Source organism: Lissotriton helveticus, chromosome 1_1, assembly GCF_964261635.1.
Source record: "Lissotriton helveticus chromosome 1_1, aLisHel1.1, whole genome shotgun sequence".
Taxonomy (NCBI): domain Eukaryota; kingdom Metazoa; phylum Chordata; class Amphibia; order Caudata; family Salamandridae; genus Lissotriton; species Lissotriton helveticus.
Genome location: NC_136057.1, coordinates 575,987,233 through 576,012,416, shown reverse-complemented (window position 1 = coordinate 576,012,416; position 25,184 = coordinate 575,987,233). Strand labels below are relative to the sequence as shown.

The 25,184-nt window shown below is 46.2% G+C and overlaps 1 protein-coding gene across 2 annotated transcripts in view; it reads left to right on the top strand.

The window, feature by feature from the left end:
- GYS2 (glycogen synthase 2) overlaps positions 1-25,184 on the top strand; it is a 589,778-nt gene that overhangs the window by 212,530 nt on the left and 352,064 nt on the right. Inside the window, exon 5 of one of the 2 annotated variants that reach the window (XM_078674070.1) lies at positions 6,817-6,876. The exons of the other annotated variant lie outside the window; for it this stretch is intronic. Within the exon in view, the coding sequence (XP_078530196.1) occupies positions 6,817-6,876 (60 nt within the window). The remainder of the gene's footprint in view (positions 1-6,816; positions 6,877-25,184) is intronic. 2 annotated transcript variants of the gene reach the window in all.

Below are 25,184 nucleotides of genomic sequence, written 5' to 3'. Positions count from 1 at the left end.
AACAGTCATATTCCTATTTTGGAGGAGTGCTGCGGCACACTGTTAACCAACAAAAACCCATTTATTTAACACCAATAAGTAGCTTTCCTAGAGACCCAAACGATGGACTAATGGCAACTGAGACAGTTGTGACATGACTTAATGAATAAATTATCACTCTGACTCTTGTCAACATTCACCAGTGAGCACATTGTTTGCTTATTTACTAACTGCGTGACACCATGCATGACACCATGGTCGTCCGCAGCTAAAGCTGGGGAAAGGTGTTAGCGGCAGTTGGCTTCCCTTTTATTTCATCTAACCCTTTGTAATGAAACAGAACTTGAAGTGGGCACATGAGCATGTAGATACCAGGGGCAATATTACAGAAGTGCCCCGGGGGCACCACGGGCATTTGCGTCATCTTTATGCTCTATCAGTCACTTTGGTATTACAGAAGGGCCGCAGATGCTTGTGCAGTCCCTTTTGTAATGCATACAGCACTGTCCCACATCCAGCACCAGTGCTATCATCATTTGTGGGTGTTACCTCATTTACATGGGGGCATTCAAATGAAGGACTCACTATGCCTCTGCGCGCGAGCCGTATTACCGATGTGGGCGCAGATGCAAACATGCCTTTGGAAGGCAGACTGAAAGTGCACCACAAAAAGGTGCTGCATTTTTGGTGCATCATCTAAATGCAGCCCTCTAAAGTGGTGAAAGCAGTGGCAGCTCCTCCGCTAAGTTGGAGAAGCATCGCCCCACTGCTTTTTGCAGTGGAACACAGAGAAAATAAAATGATAATAGCTTGTGCAATTATCATTTTATTTTCTCCTAGTTCTGCCCACAGCTTTGCGTGAGGGTCGGGGGCAGGGGAGGAGTGGTAGCACCCTCCTAAAGTGTGCAATGGCTGCTTGGGCAGCCCTCTCGAGCCACCCAAAACAGTCTTGTGCACTTCGCATGTTTTCCATGCAGGTTGCATTACAGTCAACATGGAGAACATGCCCAGGCCTCCAGTCAGCGTCTGAGCACCAAAGCAGGGTTCTCAGACCAATCACAATCGTTGTGATTGGCTGATTGGGAGCCTGGGTGTGCTTTCTCTGGCCGAGCGTGGGAGGGCTACGGAGGAAACACACGGCGAGGAATCGGCAAGAAGGTAAGTGTTAGATCTGGGTGTCTCTAGTTGGCAGAGGTAGGTACCAAAGTCCAAATAAGGACCCTTACTTCTAGTCAGGGTAAGGGGGATACACTCTTTAGATAACCCCTGATCACCCCCTTGGTAGCTTGACAGGAGCAGGCAGGCTTATCAAAGGTAATGTGTAAAGTATTTGTACCAACACTCACAGTAACACAGTGAAAACATCACAAATGGACTCCACACCAGTTTAGAAAAATAAAGTATCTTTATCTAAACTACACAAGACTAAAATGACAGAAATCCAACATACACAGTTCAAGAATATGATTTTAAAAGAGTTCTAGGGTTTGCGTCAAAATAATCCAGAATTGCGTCACGTTTAGCCCAAAGTACCTGTAGATGCGACAAAAGTTCCAAATGGAAGCTGCAGCGTTGAAAAACAAGCGATGCGTCACTCCTGAGACCCTGGGGAGACGATGCAACAGCCCTGCTGGACGCAGCGGGTGTGTTGTGACAAATCTGGTCTGTATGGGGAGGGATGCGACACCTTGTATGGGTTCCGGTGTGCAGGTTAGGTAGGAAGCGTCTCGCACAGGCACGATGTGACGATCTTCGGGACGGCGATGATCTCAGGTGTGGCGGCGATGCACAGCACAGCGCGATCTTCTCCTCTCGCGGCCCCTCGATGCAATGGCTCTGCGACGATGTTCGCAGTGACGTGATGCGGTCCGCAAGAAAGCGGTACGGCAATCTCACCCAGCGACGACAGGCTCTGCGACGATACTTGCAGCAACAGTAATCTTCCCGCACCGGAGTGATGCGTTCCGCAAGTGAATGAAGCATCGGTACTTGCAACAGGCACTGTGACGATCTCGATATTTGCGCAGGCGGGAATTTCCTCGCACTGTCGGGGATGTGTTCCGCAAGCGAGCGATGCGTGAAAATAAATTGCAGATTGTCTTTGTTTCTCCTTGTCCAGCTCCCCAAACAGCAGGCACAACTTCCGGAGGCCTCACAATTGGATCAAGCATTCTAGGACGGGCAGAACTCATTCAGCAGAGTTCAGGGGGGAAGCTAGGGGTGAAGTACTTTTGTTCTTGTGACTTCTTAATGGGAAGCCAGCTCTCCTCAGGTCCTTGGAGATCTCTTCAAGCAAGGGGACACAGCACACAGCAAAGTCCTTCCCCTCTCCTTGGCAGCAAAGCAACTGCAGGTCAGTCCACAAGCACACAGCAGGACAGTCCTTCCTCTTCAGTCTTCCAGCTTTCTCCTTGGCAGAGGTTCCTTCTTGATTCCAGGATGATCTAATTTTCTGTAGTCTGGGTAGCGCTTTTTATACCAGTCTTTCCTTTGTACTCTAGAGGCAGAGAGGCCTTGTCTTTGTCAGAACGAGTTCAGGTCAGTTCCTGAGCACTTTGTTTTTCTGTCTTCTCCTCTCCTTTCAGAGAGAGGGGCAGGGTCGTCAGCCACACAGCAGGAGGCGGAACCAGCATTGTGGAAGGCAGGCACAGCCCTATCCAGGCCCAGGTGCTATCCCCTCCCACCACTCAAGATGCAGATGCAGTCATTCAGCCTAGGGCTGACTCATCCACCCTCCTGGGGGCTCCCCAGCCCCTGTCACTCACAAACCAGACAGTCAATTCACAAACAGGCCAAGGCACACAGAAAGGTTAGACAAGAGAACAGGCACTTTCTAAAAGTGCTGTTCTGAAACACAGGATTTAAAAAACATCCTTCCTAAAAGATGTGTTATTAAATTCTGAGTTCAGGGATACCAGACTTTAATTTTCTATCTTGCTCCTAAGGGAAGATATGCAGGTAAACATTATACTCCGCATTCCCCATTATAGCCTATGGGCAAGATAGCCCTCTCAATAGTGAAAAACGAAAATGGCTGTAATTCACTACCAGAGCATGTCACACACACCAGTTCATGCTCTACTTTTCATATACACTGCACCCTGCCCAGGGGGTACTTAGGGCCTTCTATAGGGGTGTCCAATGTGTACCGAAAGGGAAGGGTTAGGCCTAGCCAGTGTGGACACTGGCCATATATAAGGCATGTCCTGGAGATCTCTTTTAAGTCTGGCATGCTACCCAAGGGGTGGAAACAGGCAGTAGTGCTCCCTCTCCGGAAGAAATCCCACATTAGTTTTGAGGTGCTAGAAAATCTGAGGCCCATCTCACTCCTGCCTTATCTGTCTAAAGTGGCAGAGAAGGTGGTTAACACCCAAATCATGGAACATGTGGAGGAGGCGGGATTGCTCCATGCCACTCAGTTCGGCTTTAGACCACGCCACTCTACAGAGTCCGCCCTTCTTATGGCCACTGAACATCTGAAACAGGGTGTAGACGAGGGGCAAACCATGGCCTTGATCCTGTTAGACCTCAGCGCGGCGTTCGACACTGTAGCACATTCCATCTTGCTACAGTGTCTGAACAAAGGTGGCATCGCTGGTACTGCGCTGAGGTGGATCCAGGCATTCCTAACAGGGAGAAGCTTCCGAGTGAGGCAGGGTGACTGCTACTCTAAAGGGGTATCACTGGGCAAGGGAGTGCCCCAGGGCTCGGCCTTGAGCCCGACCCTTTTTAATTTGTATGTAGCGCCTGTTTCTTCGATTGTGGAGAATCATGGTCTCCAAATGGTATCTTATGCAGATGATACGCAGCTGGTTATCTCCCTGTCGCATGCGCCCTGTCCTGCTACGGATGGCTTCCGATCGTGCATGAAAGATCTTGACGATTGGATGGCCATGAATTGTTTAAAACTCAACGGCAACAAGACAGAGGTGCTAGTGGTGGGGAGAGCCCAGTCTGCTTGGTCGTCTGCATGGTGGCCGCCCTGTTTGGGATCAACTCCTACCCCTTGTCTGGAGGCAAAAAATCTTCTAGGAGTATGGTTCGACACGGGCCTTACTTTTGGACCCCAGATCAACCGTGTGGTGGGCGTGTGTTTTGGGGTTTTGAAGAGGTTGAGGAAAGTTCTCGACTTACTGCCGATAGAAGCCCGTCAAACCCTAGTACATGCTCTGGTGACCGCAAGGTTGGACTATGCAAACCTGCTGTACTTGGGGGTACCGGGGAAAGCTATTGGGCGACTTCAAGTACTGCAAAATGCGGCAGCACGCTTGATCCTCAGGCTGCCCAAAAGGGCGCCTTCGAAGACGGCCCTGCAGAAGCTACATTGGCTTCCTGTGAAGAGTAGAGTCGAGTACAAGGCTCTTTGCACCTGTCATCGAATTCTGAATGACAGGGCACCTCGACCTCTACACAAACTGATTGAAGCCTACGAACCTGCCCGAGCGCTCAGATCTGCGGGTGGGGGACTGCTAAGCTGGTGAAGAAAGCTCGTATGGGAGGTAGATCCTTTAGGTATTTAGCGGCACAGCACTGGAACAAACTCCCAGTAGACCTACGCCTGGAACCAGCAGAAACGAGGTTTCGAACTAAATTAAAAACCTTCCTCTTTGCCAGAAAATAGTCTGCCTGGTAGCTATTCTCTGCTCTCTGCCTCTCCCACTGTCAGCGCGGGGACACGCCGGTGTGCGTAACTCAGCGCTCTACAAATGCCCCTATTATTATGGCAGTTAGCAACTGTACCCAGGCACCGTGATGGCAGGCCTGAGACACTATTTTAGGGCTACTCATGTGGGTGGCACAATCAGTACTGCAGGCCCACTAGTAGCATTTGAATCACCTGCCTGGCACACTCAGTACATTTTACTAGGGACTTCCTGGTAATACAAATATGCCAATCATGGATAACCAATCACAATTACAATTTACTCAGGGAGCACTTGCACTTTGACACTGATCAGCAGTGGGAAAGTGCCCAAAGCATCTAAACCAGCAAAAACAAAATCCAACAAAGCGTCAAAAAATACAGGAGGTAGAGGCAAAAAAGTCAGGGGAAACCACACCAAAGATGCCAGGTCTAACAGTAAGTTTTTATTTTGTATTTAATTTTTTTATAGCCAATTTCCTACGTCCTCCCTCCTCCCTCCTCCCACACCTTTACCCCCTTCCGCCCCCACTGGATGAAAGGGGGTTCCATGGATGCGCCAGGCATCCCCTTGCAGACAGGTGCAGTCTTTCACTGCACCGCCTGCAAGGAAATCTCTAATCCCTTTAAAAAGGGCAGGTGGGTTGCCGCCTGCACACAGGAACATGGAGCAGATTTTAAACAGCAGCCTCCTTATTTCTTTAGGATGCCCTGCCCTGGCAGCAGCATGAGTTTGTGGCTGCCCGAGGGCAGTACATTCTTCCTGAGAGGACACATTTTCCATGCTTGCACCCTGTGCACCGTGGTGCAAACATGGAAAGTGCACCCTATATGTAATACGGGCCCAGGATTTGAGCCCATAACCTGCCAAATAATAAGACCTTACCACAAGGCTAATAGTTGCTCTTAACTTAAGCGCCACTGGTATGGGGTTATACAATTAATACATCCACAGCATTCTAAACAAAGGTTTTTCGATCTCCCTTATCTGTGGTTGTGCACATCAGACATTACGGGAGCTTTAATTCACTCTGTTATAATAGCAACATTATTTTTTTCTATTAAGTAAAATAATGCAACTTAAAATACATGTATTTCTTCTTATCACTTGAAATGCGTTTATATGTAACCTTTGCCGAGGATCAAGCCACTTAAAAAAAATTGTCTCTTCAGTCCGATTTCCCAAATATACAGTTTTTGTGTATAGCTGATTTCATTATAAGAAACAAAAATGAAAATCACAGCACAATAGACTAGGAACCAAACAAGTATACTACCTAGCAATATACAACGTTGATTTCTCCACTAAGCTATTGATCCAACTTTGGAAGAACGTGATGAAAAATGCTTAACTCATGACTCCAATTGGCATAATTAATTTACTTGTAAGTCCCTAGTAAAGTGCACTTCTTGTGACCAGGACCTGTGAACAGACAAGTTGCTCAATGTTACTATGTACATGTGAGAACTTCAGCTAGCTCTGGGGTTTTTGGCCAAAAGCATATGACACACCCAGATGGCGTCTATGCAGGTGTGCAAATGCACCCTTGGATGCGGAAATCTACAGTTTTGGGATCATTTGACAGTTTTAGATGTAAGTAATTGTCAATGTAAAATGTAAATAATTTAAAAAAATGTAAATAATTCAGAAGAAACTAAAATGAATATTAACTTGCTTGCTACTAGCATTTCATTCAGTTCTTTCCCTTTTCCATTATTGTATATCGGAGCAAGAAAGCCCAAATCAGACTATCAGGAAGTGCATGCATTCAGACTATCACAGCAAATGCTTTTTTCATTTAATTTCTATGAAACAGGATTTAATTCCAATAGCAAACCTAAAAAGTAATAAAATAAATTGCAAAGTATGCAATTCACTTTCAAATTTACAGCATACCCAAGGTTGATTACCAGCTCTACCCAGAAAAATCCTTCACTGTGGCTGCCAGCTGAAGCTGTGTTAGCAGTATTTTAGCTCTACAAACACATGAATGATCACTGGGAACCACTTTATTTAACCAGGAACTAGAATTGGTAACTGTTGCTTAACTGTCATAGACATTTAAAACAGCAAATGCATTTCTCTCAGACATGACCCTTTCTAGTATATATATATGAGTTGTTCAAACATATATAGGTTTTTATCGTCTTCTTTTTTCTTTCCTCTTTTCTCTTCTTCCTTTCTTGAGAAAAAGACTAAGGGGAGGCGGAAACAAGCAGATGGGGTAAGCACACAGCCTCAGAAACACAAGCAGGTAAACCTAATCAACTTTGGTGTTGTCAACTGCAGAAAAATTGGAAGTGCATTACTGAGAATTTTTAGAGAGGCTAGCACCACTTTGTAAATCCTCCTCCTACGACACACATCTAACCTTTCCCTGCATATCCTTTAGGATTGACAACTAATAAAATCTTCAGTTGCAAATTGGCTAAAAAGATGCCATGATTGGAAATTTGAATGTCTTTGGTGTTAATTTATGGAGATATGCTTGATCATTTTGAAATATCGAGTGCACAGTACAAAGATTGAATCTGTTAGAAACATCCTTATAAATAGAGCCCCATTCTTTCTTTATTTTAAGTTCAAATATTTTTATTGAGTTTCTGCAGAATACAGAATGAGAACCATCCAAAAAGATTACTGTAACAGTAAGGAATACAAATTGAAGAACTATAATAAGTAGAAGACAAATTATTATATGTGTTACAATGTAATAAAGTTGAATATATAGAAGTCAAGAGTATGCCATATGTTAGACACAAGTATTTTAGAGACTTTTGACCACTTTTTTGACCACTTGTGGGACACCCCCGCGCCGCACGGCCACCAGCTGCTGCGTGTGCCCCCAGCCGCCTCTGCCTCGCTGCTGCCTCGTTGCCGGCTCCCGCCGCTGCGAGTGGTTTTTTGTATTATTTTTACGGTGATTTGTGCTTGTCTGTGTTAACTTGTTTTTCCCAGCTTTTGCGTGCATTTGTGCCTGTTTTTCTACATTGTTTTCTCCTCCGTGTGGCCCTCCTTCCTTGTTGTCCGCCTACCGCCTTCCTCGACGCCCCCCGCCCTCCCTTCCCGCCACCGCCGCTTGGCCCCGCCCCTTTTTGCCTTCTGTAACCCTCCCCGCTCCCGCCTCCCAGCTGCTCCGCCCACCCGCGCACTTGGCCTTAAATGGCGACCGTGCGACGCAGGTGAGTGTGACCCACTTGTGGGACACCCCCGCGCCGCACGGCCACCAGCTGCTGCGTGTGCCCCCAGCCGCCTCTGCCTCGCTGCTGCCTCGTTGCCGGCTCCCGCCGCTGCGAGTGGTTTTTTGTATTATTTTTACGGTGATTTGTGCTTGTCTGTGTTAACTTGTTTTTCCCAGCTTTTGCGTGCATTTGTGCCTGTTTTTCTACATTGTTTTCTCCTCCGTGTGGCCCTCCTTCCTTGTTGTCCGCCTACCGCCTTCCTCGACGCCCCCCGCCCTCCCTTCCCGCCACCACCGCTTGGCCCCGCCCCTTTTTGCCTTCTGTAACCCTCCCCGCTCCCGCCTCCCAGCTGCTCCGCCCACCCGCGCACTTGGCCTTAAATGGCGACCGTGCGACGCAGGTGAGTGTGACCCACTTGTGGGACACCCCCGCGCCGCACGGCCACCAGCTGCTGCGTGTGCCCCCAGCCGCCTCTGCCTCGCTGCTGCCTCGTTGCCGGCTCCCGCCGCTGCGAGTGGTTTTTTGTATTATTTTTACGGTGATTTGTGCTTGTCTGTGTTAACTTGTTTTTCCCAGCTTTTGCGTGCATTTGTGCCTGTTTTTCTACATTGTTTTCTCCTCCGTGTGGCCCTCCTTCCTTGTTGTCTGCCTACCGCCTTCCTCGACGCCCCCCGCCCTCCCTTCCCGCCACCGCCGCTTGGCCCCGCCCCTTTTTGCCTTCTGTAACCCTCCCCGCTCCCGCCTCCCAGCTGCTCCGCCCACCCGCGCACTTCGCCTTAAATGGCGACCGTGCGAACGCGCAGCGGTCACGCGCAGCGGGCGCGCCGATTGTGCGCCGAAGGCGCGCCAAAGGTAAGCCCGTCTGCGCCCGTCCGCGACCGGACCGCGACCAGCGCCAGGACCCCTGGTCCTCGACGATCCCGACCGACCCGCCTGACGTACTCCGCCGCTACCCTCATCGCACTCAACACCGGCCGACTTCCAGACTGCCACCAGGCCACTCCACGACGTACCCACGGACCTTTCAGCTGCCACGCCTGCAAGTTCACCTGCAGCCGGACCTGCCTCGCACCAGCACCCGCAAAGTCGAACACCAGCAGCACCCACCTCAAGTGCATCCTGCTCAACACCCGCTCCGTCCACAGACACGCCATCGAACTCTGGAGCCTCCTAGACGCCACAGCCCCTGACGTTGCCTTCCTCACGGAGACCTGGATGAACGCCTCTTCAGCTCCCGACATCGCCATCGCCATCCCGGAGGGCTACAAGATCGTCCGGAGGGACCGAAACGCCAACCAGATGGGAGGAGGCATCGCCATCATCCACAAGAGCACCATCCGTCTCACGACCAGCACCGACAACACTCCGACCAGCGCCGAACACCTGCATTTCCAGATCCACATCAACCCGAACACCACCCTCAGAGGCACCCTGATCTACCGACCCCCTGGACCACGCACGCAATTCAGCGAGGACATCGCCGACTTCGTCAGCCCGCATGCCCTCCCATCCGCCGACTACATCCTCCTGGGAGACCTCAACTTCCATCTGGAGAACAACAACGACCGCAACACCAGCACCCTGCTCGACAACCTCGCCAACCTGGGACTCAAGCAACTGGTGTCCACCCCCACCCACCTCGCCGGACACACACTCGACGCAGTCTTCTCATCCAGCAAAGACGTCACCTTCAGCCACACCACAGAGCTTCAATGGACGGACCACAGCTGCGTCCATTTCACCTTCAAGAGAACAACGACCCACCAACACCAGCAACAGGCCGCCCGCAGAAGCTGGAACAAGATCACGGCAGACCAGCTCACCGCCTCTCTGGGCCAGCACCCTCCTGCCAGCTCAGCGAACCCCAGCCAGGCCGCCGACAACCTCACGAAGTGGATCAGCAACTGCGCCGACGAACTCGCCCCACTGAGGACCCCGCCTAGCAGACCCGGCAGCAAGAAGGCCCCATGGTTCACCGACGAACTCAAGAGCTCCAAGAAGAACTGCCGAGCCCTCGAGAAAGTCTGGAGAAGGGAACCAACACCAGACAACAGGACCTCCTTCAAACTTGCCACCCGGAAACACCACCAGCTGATCCGCGCCGCCAAGAAAACAGCATTCAAGGACCGGTTGGACAACAACGCACACAACTGCAAGGAACTCTTCAACATCGTGAAAGAGCTTTCCAACCCCAGCGCTGGTAACAACGACATCACCCCATCGCAAGACCTCTGCAACTCCCTCGCTTCATACTTCCACAACAAGATCGCGGACATACACAACAGCTTCAACAACCAACCTACGCACACCAGGACCGAACAACCACCCCCCACCACCACCCTCCATGCCTGGACCCCGATCAGCACCGAAGACACCATCCGCACGATGAACTCCATCCACTCCGGATCACCGACAGACCCCTGCCCTCACCACGTCTTCAACAAGGCCGACGCTGTCATCGCACCCCACCTGCGAGACATCATCAACACATCCTTCGACACCACCATCTTCCCGGAGAGCTGGAAACACGCCGAACTCAGCGCTCTACTCAAGAAACCAACAGCGGACCCCACCGACCTCAAGAATTACCGACCCATCTCGCTCCTCCCGTTTCCAGCCAAGGTCATCGAGAAGACCGTCAACAAGCAGATGGCCGCCTTCCTCGAGACGAACGGATCCCTCGACCCCTCACAGTCCGGCTTCCGGGCCAATCACAGCACCGAGACCGCCCTCATCGCCGCCACCGATGACATCCGAGCCCTGATGGACAAGGGAGAAACAGCGGCCCTCATCCTCCTAGACCTCTCCGCGGCTTTCGACACGGTCTGCCACCGCACCCTAGTACAGCGGCTCAACAACGCCGGAATCCAGGGGAAGGCACTGGAATGGATCATCTCCTTCCTCGACGGAAGAACACAGAGAGTTCGCCTACCACCGTACAAGTCAGAGGCCTCCGAAGTCATCTGCGGCGTCCCCCAAGGTTCATCTCTGAGCCCCACCCTCTTCAACGTCTACATGAGCCCCCTCGCGGCCATCGTACGCAAACACAACCTCAGCATAATCTCCTACGCCGACGACACCCAGCTGATCCTCTCCCTGACCAACGACCCCGCCGCCGCCAGAACCAACCTGCACGAAGGGATGAAAGAGGTAGCCGAGTGGATGACGACCAGCCGCCTGAAACTGAACTCGGACAAGACGGAGGTCCTCATCCTGGGCTCCTCGCCCTCCGCCTGGGACAACTCCTGGTGGCCCCCCGCCCTGGGCACCGCACCCAAACCGACAGACCATGCGCGCAACCTGGGCTTCATCCTGGACACCTCCCTCTCCATGACCAGGCAAGTCAACAGCGTCTCCTCGGCGTGCTTCAACATCCTACGCATGCTACGGAAGATCTTCTGGTGGATCCCCACCGAGACCAGGAAGACCGTCACCCAGGCCCTCGTCACCAGCCGACTGGACTACGGCAACGCCCTCTACGCCGGTACCACCGCCAAGCTCCAGAAGAGACTCCAGCGGATCCAGAACGCCTCAGCCAGACTCATCCTCGACATCCCACGAACCAGCCACATCTCCGGACACCTGAGAGACCTTCACTGGCTCCCCGTCAACAAAAGAATCACCTTCCGCCTCCTCACCCACGCACACAAAGCCCTACACGACCAAGGCCCGAGCTACCTCAACAGCCGAGTCAACTTCTACGCTCCCAAACGCCACCTCCGATCAGCCAACCACGCCCTCGCCGCCGTCCCCCGCATCCGAAGAGCGACTACAGGAGGAAGGTCCTTCTCCTACCTGGCCGCCAAGACCTGGAACTCCCTCCCGACCGACCTGCGCCTGACCCAAGACCACCTCTCCTTCAGGAAGAAGCTGAAGACCTGGCTGTTCGAGCAGTAGCGGCACCCCCCCCCCCCCCAGCGCCTTGAGACCCTACGGGTAGGTAGCGCGCTTTACAAGTGGCAATGATTGATTGATTGACTTTTCATGTATATTTGAATAAGGAATGTCCATGAAAAATAATCCATTCCAAGCAAGCATTTACAGACCAAAAATACCATATTTACAGTTCGAAGTTATTGATTTAACTGCAGTAGAGACAAGGAAATCAAAAAACTAACAATCAGCACTGGATAATAATTTTTTTATAGCATGAGATTTATAAATAAGTACATGAAATAATAGCAGATTTGGAGATTAAAAATCTGTAAAATAATATTCCAAACATCTGTCCAAAAAATAAAGCATTAGCACAATCATACAATATTTGTTGTAAACTTCTTAAATGAGGTTTGCAATGCCAGCAATTTGGTGCATCTAATAATTGTGCTTTAACCATTTTAACTGGAAACCTAAAACATTTATATAAAATATATACATTAGTTTGTATTAGAGTAGCTGGAAGTTAGCTCGTAATATTATGGAACCAAATTTATGTTCCAGTTTATATGAGATGACTACACATCTCTCGCTGAAGACAATTTGTGGGCCAAAGTGGTAAAAGGGGAAAAAATGACATTGAATTTTTTATATACTTTAGAGGCTGTTAGAACTGGGGGTCTCTAGTTGGCAGAGGTAGGTACCACTGTCCAAATAGGGACCCTTGCTTCTATTCAGGGTAAGGAGAAAACACTCATAGATGACCTCTGCTCACCCTCTGGGTAGCTTGGCACGAGCAATCAAGGCTTATCGAAGGCAATGTGTAAAGTATTTGTACCAACACTCACAGTAACACAGTGAAAACACCACAAACTGACTCCACAACAGTTTAGAAAAATAAAGGTATTTTAATCTAAACTGCACAAGACCAAAACGACAAAAATCCAACATACACAGTTCAAGAATATGGTTTCAAAAGAGTTCTTACGGTTGCATTAGAATAATCCACAGTTGCGTCACGTTTTAGCCAACAGTACCTTTAGATGCGACAAAGTTCCAAGTGAAAAAGCTGTAGCGCTGAAAAGCAAGTGATGCGTCACTCCTGAGACCCTGGGGAGGCGATGCGACAACCCCGCTGGACGCAGGGGGCGTGTTGCGGTGACTCCGGTCTGTATGGGGAGGGGTGCAATACCTTGCGTGGATTCCGGTGCACAGGTTCCGGTGGAAGCGGCTCGCAAAAGGTACGATGTGACGATCTTCGGGGCAGCGGCCGATCTCAGGTGCGACGACGATGCACGGCTCAGCGGCGCTCTTCTCCTCTCGTGGCCCCTTGATGCGATGGCTCTGTGACGACTCTCGGAGCGACGTGATGCGGTCCGCAAGCAAGCGGTGCAGCAATCTCACCCAGTGACGACAGGCTCTGCAACGATACTCGCAGCGATGGTAATCTTCCCGCACCGGTCTGGTGTGTCCCGCAAATGAAGGATGCGACGGTTCTGGCAGCGGCAACAGGCGCTGCGATGATCTCGGCCCTCGTAGTGGTCCGAATTTCCTCGTGCTGACGGGGTAAGGGAGCGATGCGATAAACTTTGCAGAAAGTTCCTTAATATCTTGGTTTCCAGCTTCCAAACACAGGTACAACTTCTAGAGGCACCACAAATAGCCCAAGCACTCTAGGAAGGACAGAACTCTCTCAGCAGAGTTCAGGGAAGCTGATGGTGAAGTCCTTTTGTTCCTGGGACTTCTTAACAGGGAGCCAGTTCTTCTTCAGGCCCTTGGAGATTCCTTCAAGCAAGGGGACACATCACAAAGCAAAGTCCTTCCCCTCTCTTTGGCAGCAAAGCAACTGCAGGTCAGTCTAGCAAAGCAACAGCAGGACAGTCTTCCTTCTTCAGTCTTCCAGCGTTCTCCTTGGCAGAGGTTCCTCCTTGATTCCAGGATGATCTAATTTTCTGTAGTCAGGGGTCCTGTACTTATACCGCTAAAAGTCTTTGTTCCCTTTGTGCCGGTCTGAACCAGTTCTGGATGTTCCTTGAGCACTTTGTTTTCCTGCCCCTCTCCTTTCCTTTCAGAGAGAGGGGCAGTGTTGTCAGCCACCCAGCAGGAGCTTGAGCCAGCATTGTGGAGGGAAAGCACAGCCCTGGAGCACTTTGTTGACATGATTCCTTCTCTCCTTTCACAGTGCATGGCAGAGACATCAGATGCCCCACAGGGGGTGGAGCCAGCACTGTGGGGGACAGGCAAAGTTCTATTCAGGTCCCAGGTGCAACTCTTCCCTCCCATCTAGATGCAGATCTCTCTATTCACCACTGGGCGGATTCATTCTGTCTCCTGGAATCCCCCAGCCCTGTCACTCACAACCAGACAGTCAATTCACAAACAGGCCAAGGCACACAGAAAGGTCAGACAAGAGAACAGCCACTTTCTTAAAGTGCTGTTCTCAAACACAGGATTTAAAAACCACCTTTCCTAAAAGATGTGTTATTAAATTCTGAGTTCAGAGATACCAGACTTTTATGTCCTATCTTGCTCCTATGGGAAGAAATGCAGGTAACCACTGTACACAGCTCTCCCCATTATAACCTATGGGCAAGATAGCCTTACATTAGTGAAAAACTAAAATGGCTGTAATTCACTACGAGAGCATGCACCCACACTAGTACATGCTCTACCTTTCACATGCACTGCACCCTGCCCAGGGGGGTACCTTGGGCCTTTCATTGGGGTGTCCAATGTATACAGAAAGGGAAGGGTTAGGCCTGGTCAGTGGGGACACTGACCAGGTGGACATGGCAGTTCACAGACTGAACACAGGCACTGCGGTGGCAGGCCTGAGACAATATTTTAGGGCTACTCATGTGGGTGGCACAATCAGTGTTGCACTAGTAGCATTTGTATCACCAGCCCTGGCACACTCGGTGCACTTTACTAGGGATTTCTTGGTGAGATAAATATTCCAATCATGGATAACCAATTACAATAACAATTTGCACAGAGAGCATATGCACTTTAGCACTGATCAGCAGTGGTAAAGTGCCCAGAGTCCTATTGCCAACAACCACCGGTCAGGAAAAACAAGGGAGGAAGAAGCAAAAAGTTTGGGGACAACCCTGCAAAAAGGGCCATTTCCAACAGAGGCAATGTGACCTGACCAGCCAAAAAGGTGTACACAGATCTCCATATTATATATTTCTGCTGAAGGTAGTGAATAAGAGTAGGCATTGAGGATTGCATTACATAACACTTCATATTTAGGGAACTCAGATTGAGGAAGGTAGAATTTAGTACTTAGGTCAGTAAAAGAGTAAATATTATCCCTTGGCAAATATCATTAGTATAGAAGATACCAGCATTGATCCAACCAGCCTTGATGTTAGCCATAGTAAAAAATGCAGGTAAATGAAATGGCTTCAGGAGATTTGTTTCTAGTAAGACCCACTTGGGAGCAGTAGTAGGATCAATATTTTGAAACCATAATGAGCTTTGTGCAATAAGAAAAGATGCATGCTATTTCTTAAAATCACATAAACTAATAGCACCATCTTTTTGTGGAATTTGTAGATTTTTAGTGCTTTTAGGTTTGTTTTTCCAGATGAACTTAGTAATTCTTTTATATAATTTTTCAAAGAAAGTGGAAGGTAAACATAATGGTAACATAGATAAGGGGGTAAAAATCATTTTAATTGCTTGACTACAGCACTACCAATTTAAATGAAGAGCTGACCATTTATCTAATTTATCTTTTGTGCTAGTCAGCAGTTGACTTCAATTGTGGTATTATGGAGTTAGAAAAAGTAATGCCTAGATATTTTAGGTAGGTAGGAGTTGTCAGAATGTTTGTATTTGCTCTCATCATAGAATTTAAAATATGATTGGAAAACATTATATTTTACTGTGTAAACAATAACCAAAAACATAAGCATGTTGATGAATAATATGATAAATAATAGGTAAAGAGCAGGGTCATTTACACATCATCAGCATAAGAGAAACATTTAAATCTGTAGCCTGTAAAATAATTATAGTATACTGCTTATTGATCCGGAAAGAGCATGAGAGAGGTTCAATGGCAATAAGAAATAAAAGCGGGGATAAAGGACATCCTTTCCTAGTACTTCTATATAAATTAAATAGAGAGGAAAGGCTACCATTGAAATAAATTGTAGCTGAGGGGTCTGTATATAATGCTTTAAACATACTTAGAAAAGTGGGACCGAAAGTGAAAGCTTCCAATGTATTAAATAGGAATTGCCAAATCACTTTATCAAATGCTTTTCGGCATCTAAGTCCAAGAAGCCCAATGGACATGTGTGCTTATTATTAGTAGATATGACATGACCCAGAAGACGGGTGTTATTTACAATCGATCTACCCTTCATAAATCTCGCCTGGTCTGGCAGTAAAAGTAGAATTGAGTATGGGTGTTATTCTGTTGACTATGATTTTGACATAGATTATACAATCCTGGTTAATGAGGGATATTGGTTGATAATTGGAAGCTGAAGTAGGATCTTTGTCTCTTTTCAGAAGAACACTAATAGTAGTTTTTTTAAAAGTACCATTCACTATAGGAGTGTTTTGTAAGTTAGTAAATAATGAAAGTTGAATGGGAGATAGTTGGGACTGAAAACATTTGTCGAATTCAGCTGGGATGCCATCTGGTCCAGCTAATTTATTGGAGTTTAGAGATTTGATTGATACGTTGATCTCATGAATATCAATTGAGTTTTCTAATGCAAGTCTATTATCAGTGGAAATCTGAGGTAAATTTCAATCCTTTAGGAATGTATCAATAATATCACCTTTGAGCTCTGCAGGTATGTGGCAAATAAAAGGATAGCAATTCTCGTGTTATCTCTTCTATAATAAGAAGTTAGGTATCATCCGGTTTCTTAATAACCAGTATTTGAGTTCTGTCTTTTTTGATATGTAAGTAGTTGGTAAAAGTATTTAAGATTATTTGAGGGATAGTGTGATTTTTCTTTAGATATAAGAAACCCTGCTAGTTTACTTAACAAACTGTTATATCCATATCTTAGTTAGGTAATGTAACATTTCCTAGCTTTAGTAATGGAAAGGTTCAATTCTATTACGGGCACTGGGGCAAGGATTACGATGTTGTAATGAGGCAGGAACACAGGTAAGTCACCAAAAGGCTTTTATCCATAATGCAGACTGAGCCACCAAGCAGAGTAGCCACCTGGAACACAGGAAAGTCAACAACTGGCAATATTGGAGTCCAAGGTACAGAGCTCCCACGCAGTGAGATTCTGTACTCTGGGCATTCCATAAACAAGCACAGAATACTACATTAGTCTTTCCTAAAAACTAAAACAAAACAACGAACAATAAAAATAAGATAGAAAGAATGACTAAGAATAAGAGTAAGAAAGAAAGAAGAGAGAAAGAGTAGAAAAATGAGATCCAAAAAACAAGAGAGAAGAAAGAATAGATAGAGAAGACAGAAAAGATAATACATTTTTCTATAACACAGAAGTACATTCTTGGCACAAGAACTGCGCCTAAAGGAAACTGGACAGCAAACAACTATTTTCTAAAACAAAGAGGTACATTCTTGGCACGAGTACTGCGCCTCAAAGGAGATTGGACAGCACAATCTGCAACCTCATCATGAGTTACAACTTTATTGTTACTGCTCACGCCCTTACATGCATCCTCTTCACAAGAACGATACTTCACAAGAACACATTTGTTCCACCATTGACCATTTGCTAGTGTAAGGTAATCTCCTTTCATACCAATGACTTCCAAAAGAGGACTAAACTTGGAAGAACCATTCCTCACATGGACAGGTTTCTTAACACGGACAAGATCACCCAAACATATCTCCACTTCCTTGACTTTCTTCGTGGAATCAAAATAAGTTTTTTGTTTACTTTGAATCAACTCAACCCGTCTTCTGACACTAGTGTCCGTACATTGTTTTCCCTTAACCCATTTGCTCATCCAGCCGGGACAAAAAGCAGTAGCCGCTCTCCGACCACGTAACAATTCAAAAGGTGACACACCAGTCATTGAATGTGTGGTAGTGCGATAAAACCAGAGCATGCTTCTCACAGAATTACTTATGACACATTTGTTAGCAAGAGCCCACTGTATACACTCCCCCAATACCCTGTTCATACGCTCAACTAGGCCATTTGTCTGGGGATAATACAGTGAACTCTTGAGATGCTTGATACCACAATTGTGCAAAGAATCTTCAACTTCCTGAGCAACAAACTGTGTGCCATTGTCTGTCACTAAGAATTCGGGAAAACCTTCTTTCAAAAAGACCTCATTGAGAAATTCAACCACCGTTCTAGAAGACACTGCTCTCTCAAACTTTACTTCTGGCCACCTAGAATAGTATTCCATGAGAACCAAGGCAAACTTCGAAGAAGGATCAAGTGCGTGGAAAGGACCAACAATGTCAAGCCCCAGTTTCACCCAAGGTATAGATGGTAATTCAATGGGAGAAAGAGGAGGAGTGTGTAATTTATCAGCTTTGTCACAACCGGCACAGACTACACAAGATTTAATAATGTCATCAATCTCCCTGTCCATAGAGGGCCACCAAAAGGACAGATGCACTCTTTTCTTAGTCATAGTGACCCCTAAGTGGCCTTCATGTGCTTTTTTAACTAAAACATTTCTCAAAGAAATAGGAGGAACAAGTTTGTCCCCTCTGAGTAATAATCCATCTTCAATGGTAAGTTCCTCTGCCACTTGAAGAAAAGTCTTACATTCAAAATTAAGGTTCCTTTCTTTAGGCCATCGAATCTCAACATACTTCATGACTTGAGTCTTGGAAAGATCATTACTGAGAGCTTTACGCCACTCAATCTCTGAGACTGCACACAATTGTGGAAGGTCAACAGCTGCAACGATAAACTCTTCCTTATCCTGCTCACTTGTGTGAAATTCATTCTCAATAGTGTCAGAAGAATGAGAAAGAAAATCTGTGCACCCATTCTTATTACCAGTAATGTATTCAGCTAACTGAAGGAGCTTGAAAGAAAGACGAGCAATTCTAGGAGTAAAACTCCTGACATTTTTCCCACTGAGAATAAAAACTAAAGGCTTGTGATCTGTCTGTAAGCGGAATTTTTTTCCCCAAATGAAGTTCCTAAACTTCATAACAGCCCACCAGCACGCCAGCAACTCCTTCTCTATAACAGAGTACTTTCTTTCAGAAAGAGATAACACCCTGGAGGCAAAACCAATGGTTCTAACATTTCCCTCTTTCTTCTGAGAAAGAACAGCACCCAAATCAACGTTGCTGGCATCAACAGTGAGGGTGCATGTGAGAAAAGGATCATAGTGTTTTATAAATTTTGGAGAAATAAGTTGCTGCTTCACCCACTCAAAGACTCTCTGGCATTCATCATTCCACCCAAAAACAACACCTTTCATTAGCATACATGATAACTGTCTCAATATGCTTGCAAAATCCTGTATAAACCGTGAATAGAATTCACAGAGACCAAGGAAGGATTTAACACCTGCCTTGTCAGAAGTAGCCTTGGGTTTGACAATTGAGTCAACTAAACTGTTGGGTAAAATGCCATGTTCATTGACAACATGACCTAAATATTCAACTTCTTTGGTCCTGAACACACATTTGTCTCTACGTAACACTACCCCATTCACTTGGAACCTGAATAAAACTTCCTTGAGAATGGAATCATGCGTAACAATGTCAGGGGCAAACACAAGAACATCATCTTGCAACACAGATATTCCCTCAATCCCCTTCAGCATATTAAACATGAGGCACTGAAATACAGAGGCTGCTGATGCAAGACCAAACGGCATGCGAACATATTGGAAAGTTCCAGAAAGGGAAATAAATGCTGTGCGGTGACTCAACTCTTGGGCTAATTCTACCTGATGATAGGCCAACGCTATATCTAGCTTCGTGAAGACTTTAGCATCTTTTAAACAAGCCAGCAGCTCATTAATATTCAGACGAGGATAGGAGTCCCCCAGATTTCACTGTTAAGACAGCGAAGGTCAACACAAACCCTAAGCTCACCATTTTGCTTCCGAGCTACTACCTGTGGAGACAATCAAAGCGAAGACTCCCCTGGTTCAATGATACCCTTAGCACATAATGAGTCCAGCTCTTTCTCAAGGTCTTGTCTAACACTAAAAGGAACATTCCTAAGTTTGTGTTTAACAGGGTTGGCATTATCTTTCATAATAATCTTGTGTTGGAAATTCTTTATCTTGCCAAGTTCCCCAGAAAAGACATGAGGAAACTGATTGACTAAATTCTCTATATCAGGACTCTCTCTGATAGCTAGAACTTGTTCGGAGGTACCAGGTCCAAGCACCATCCCAAACAAGCCCAGGTGAAACCATCCTAAAATATGTAATGCTTTGTGAGCTTTAATAGCAGCAACTGCTTCATTACTCTTACTTTCCAGCTCCTTAGCTGACAAAACAGACGTCTCAATGCTTTTTGCCACCCTAATAGTTTCTTGAAGACTAGGATTTCCCATGGAGAGGAGTTTTTGTTTGATGTTTTTATCAGAACAGTGGCAAATGAATTGATCGCACACAAGTTGATCAGAAAAATGTTCAAACTAACATTCTGCTACCAGTCTCCTCAAAGCAGTGATTTAACTGCCAACATCTTCTCCTGTATTCTGTGTGCGCAAAAAAAACTTGTACCGAAGAACAACAATACTGGATTGCACATCAAACCTTGTTTGTAGTCTCTTCACTGTATCTTGGTACTCATCAAGAGGAGCATTCTCACCATCAGCAACAGAAGCTGGAAGATGTTTCAATATAGCTCTTCCCTCAAAACCTAATGAGTGTAAAAGCAAATATTTTCTGCTTTCTGCCCTCAATCTGATTGCGCCAATTGCACCCAAATATGTCTCAAACCCATCAAACCATTGTTTCCACTTGATGGGAGGATCACCTGGTGTTTCGAGAGAAGGTGGAGGAGGACTGACAGTTTGTATATTTGGCTAAGTAAAGTAGAAAATGAAATCGCAGAAGAAGCACAGAAGAACTGATAGCATATTGATTTAGATGACTGGTTGAAATACAAATTTGAGGCTAGAAAATTTACCCCAAATTGTTTTTTACCAGAGTTCAAGATTCAAGAAAATGCTGCAGTCTATAAGAACGAAGTAACAAGGATACTTGCAATATATATATACGTTAGTCTTGCACCAAACACAAATAAATTAATGAACGTGGGTGTACCTGTAGTCTTTATTGTCAGAAGAGAACTGCTCGCTTTGTGCCTTATGATACTGGAACAGAGCGTTAGTCAGAGAGCAAGGAATCTTCACTTAGAAGAATTCCCTAGATTTATTAAAGGATTAGAATCTAGACACAATGCTCACTATGGCGCTATATGCGTTTCATACAAGACATAGCTGCGCTTAGTTACAGAAGAGCGAAGAAGATAAAAACAATGCATACTCTTACGTAGCGTTTCTTCATAGAACGCAAACACGCACAAACCAGGAAACGTGTGGTGCGTCTCAACATGCTTGCATCTTTGCCCAATTACACGTAGTATGTTGCTGAAATGCATATCACCCCATATGCGTTCCACCGACCACCAACCTTGAACTTGAGCCGCTCTGCTCACCGCTGATCCCTCAGTCTCCCAAACAATTCCGGCAGCCGTACTCGACGTGGGAAAACGACACCATGGGATTAAAGGCAGATTCTTTCTTTGTTTGTTCAACGATCCACAGCTAATCTTCAAATATGTCGTGGGTTCGTTGGGTGGCTCAGTCCTCGTCGTCAAAACGATGTTGTAACGAGGCAGGAGCACAGGTAAGTCACCAAAAGGCTTTAATTCATAACGCAGACTGAGCTGCCAAGCAGAGCAGCCACCTGGAACACAGGAAAGTCACCAACTGGCAATATTGGAATCCCAGGTACAGAGCTTCCACGCAGTGAGATTCTGTACTCTGGGCATTCCATAAACAAGTACAGAATACTACATTATGCTTAACCTTTCTTCACTGTAATGAAACAGCAGCCTTATAGTGTCAACAAAGCACTTCCTTTTCCATGAACCCTTGGGAAGGACATGAACAATATCAACCAATTAGAACAACACTGTCCAAATATAGTCCATCAATGATCTCCATGCTCTCTCTTATTATTATGACAACACCCTCTTTTACACCGTCCTTAGTCTTGTTTAGAAGAGTCATTTCCAATAAGAGTGCTAACAAAAGAATCCTTGTACCTGAATTGTAAAACAACTATAAAGATATCGTGAGCATACAGCAAGAAACTAATCCGTTACATAATTAACAGAGATAAACACATTAGCATCAAATTCTGATAAGCTCATCATGAGTAAACACAATAGAACCACCTTGAATGAGCCCCTCCTGCAAATAATGTCATACTTGGGCCATGAGATGATGCAGCTTTGCTTCCATATACTCCAATGGATTATAGGGAGGGAAAACAAGTTCCAACTTAGGTGGGGATAATGTGAGCATCTGTGTCCTTAACAGAATTGAAATTTTCTGTTTGTAAAGCTAGGACATTTTCCATTCTATGGCAGGACCTGAGGCGAGAATTATGCTATTTTAAAGCCTTTGGATGACCAGTGTGGCCATGTTATAAACTGATTTAAAGTACAAAGTTTTGAATTTAGAATCTGACAACCAGTCAGACCATATCATTTTAATGATATTCTCCAATCTAGCCCCAAAGGAAAAAGCCTTGAAAGCCATAGCCCCTCAAGCTGAGTGAGCACCAAAGGTCGGAGAATCAATACTGGCCTCTTGCATGACAAATTTCACCTACGTAGCAACCATGGGAGAAGTCATCGCCATAAAGGCCTACATAGGGAAACCGAGAGGTGGCTAGGGAGGCAGAATACACTACCGCTCTAGATTTGGACTTCATCCTACTGGAAATTTGGAAAGTAACCCCTTCAGGAGTAAATACTCTACCTCTTATGTCCAGGGCACACACATCTGATACTCGTTTGTATGAGAGTAAGCATAATAACATGGCCAGCTTACCTGATAGTTGTTTTCCTGTCAAATACGGGCCACAAAGAGTAACAGATCTAGCACCTTATTGACATCCCACAAGAAAGAATACTTAGGTGCTGACAGAATAGATAACCATATTCCAGTCATCTGTTTCTCGACCAGCGCACGCTCCCCAACTGCAAACTCATCAATGGGGATTGTGACTAGGGGTGGCATAATTGGCCGAGTTTCATCCCACTGAATTCTGCAGAATTCCATAAAAGTTCACTGAAATCCATGGAATTCCAGGAGGTAGAAATTATACCACAGGGTATACCACAAGCACTGTGTGAGAAGAACTTGAAGCATTGTAGTGCGACACATGAGTGACCAAAATGCCGCTCTCATCTTGTCTTAGTTTACAGAAAACAAGAGACGGATAGAACTCGGGCATTTTACAATCACAAAATAAAAAATAAAATAAAGAAACAGCAGGGCGCTGTTCAGGGCAGATAGAGCCGCACCCTCGGTGCAGGCAGTGAGGCTCAACTCTAAATGATCTCCTGGAAGTAAACAGAAAGACAGATAATGGCTTGCATCGGCTACAGGGCCTGACCCTATCACAGTATTGTGACTGAACAGAATGCTATTAAACTATTAGTTGTGCCAGATGTCTCGAGAGCAATGTTTGGCATGGAAATATAATAGTGCAGACACTTACAATGCTGAAGTAGATGCTAGTTCTTATGAAATATTGGTATCATTATTCTATTTCAAGTATTGCTCGAGGGCTATAACTCCCAAATAGATTAAAGAAATGCAGGAAGTCAGTAACTGGAAGGGCCTGCCCACATAGGCGCTGCGTGAGAGCTTAATGCGGAAAACTCAAGTAACTATCAAATCAACCCGAGGCAGGCAGAGCAGTTCATGGCATGTGATGTACCCCTCAAGGAAGCAGATTGTGGGTTCTCGTTTCTTGAGTCACATCTCTCCTGCTTACAAGTCTCAATAAGACAAACAATGCCTTCTCTAGAGGGTCAGCTGTGTTCGAGCTTGCTTACTGAATAGGACACCCATCACACACAATGTCTCCTTAAAAGAATCCTCACTTTTTTACTCACTTTAAGGGCACAACATTTCTGAATAAATAAAACCTGAGTTTGTCCAACATTGGACGTAGCCTTCCAACAAATTATGTTAAAACCCTTATTGGCTTTGTGTTCTCTTATTCCATAAGCAAATGAAGTTCACTTTGCAAATGGTGGGAATCTAATAGAAATTAGTTCTTGAAACTAGTTGGCCTAAATAGGTCTACGGTGGGTCTTTGTGGCTGTAATTCCCTGTGTAGAGTAGACCAGGCAATTGGTTAGAAACAAATGACTCGTCCCAAACTAGACAGCCCACCAGCTCCAAAGAAACTACTAACAATGCTGAACCAGAAGAAGACCCAGACTGGTTACCCAGGAAGAGTGAGACAACTGTAGAAAAGAATGGACCAACAGTATGGGGACAGGTGCTCAAGCCTTTCACTGCTGCATGGTGTACTGTAGTCTAGAATTAAGTGCTGAAACTGCTGACTTAATTCTGCCAACGGAGCAGCAGAATTAACTAGTAATTTCACGTTATATGAGTAACGTAGTATTACTAAATGACTCCAAATCCGCCAGCGGAATTAAAAAAGCTGTCCTCCGCTAGTTGTGACCCGCCAAATTGCTGATCTAAATGTGTTCATGGGCTGATAAACCACCCATCCAAGACCAGCGAGGAGAGGAAATTCAATATGTGAACCACCCTGGACCCCATGGGATCCATATTCCTGGGAACACACCAACATAGCCATCTCCCCCAAGCAGGTATGTACTGCTTATTCGTTCCCGCCGCCCAGGCTTTTGACTGGAGACACTTAGTTTCTTCTGAAAGTCCTCAAATTGTCCATCAACTCCTGAAATTCTAAATGTCATTAAGGTGAGTCTTGGATGAGATGATGCAGATTCCCCACATTGTCTCTAAGGAGATCCAGTCTGTGTGGTAGACGGATTGAAAAATCCCAAGAAAGTTCCATCATCACTGGAAACCAGACTTGAGACCTCCAAAGGGGAGTGATAACCACCAGCTCTGCCTTCTGGCATCGGACTTGAGCCAGCAACCTCATGATCATAATGAATGGGGGAAAGGCGTATCCGCTTTCCACACTCGAACCCTGAAGAAATGCATTTGTAGTTGCTGCCTGCGGTTCCAGCCTCCAGCTGAAGTACTTCTCCACTTGATGATCCAAACTGGATGCAAACAAGTCCACTGTGAATGGTCCCCAGCAAGTCTGAATCTCCTGAAAGACCTCCAGAAGTAGTTGCCAAGCCCTGAGGTCTTGTAGATAAAGTGAATGCTAGTCAGCCACCCCTTTGCTCACCACTGGAAGATATTCTGCATTCACCGAGATGTGGTGATCCATGCAGTACTGTAAGAACTCCTTCCCTAGGTTTGCTAGCATTCTGGATTGGGGACCACCCCCCAATTGACTGATATAATGA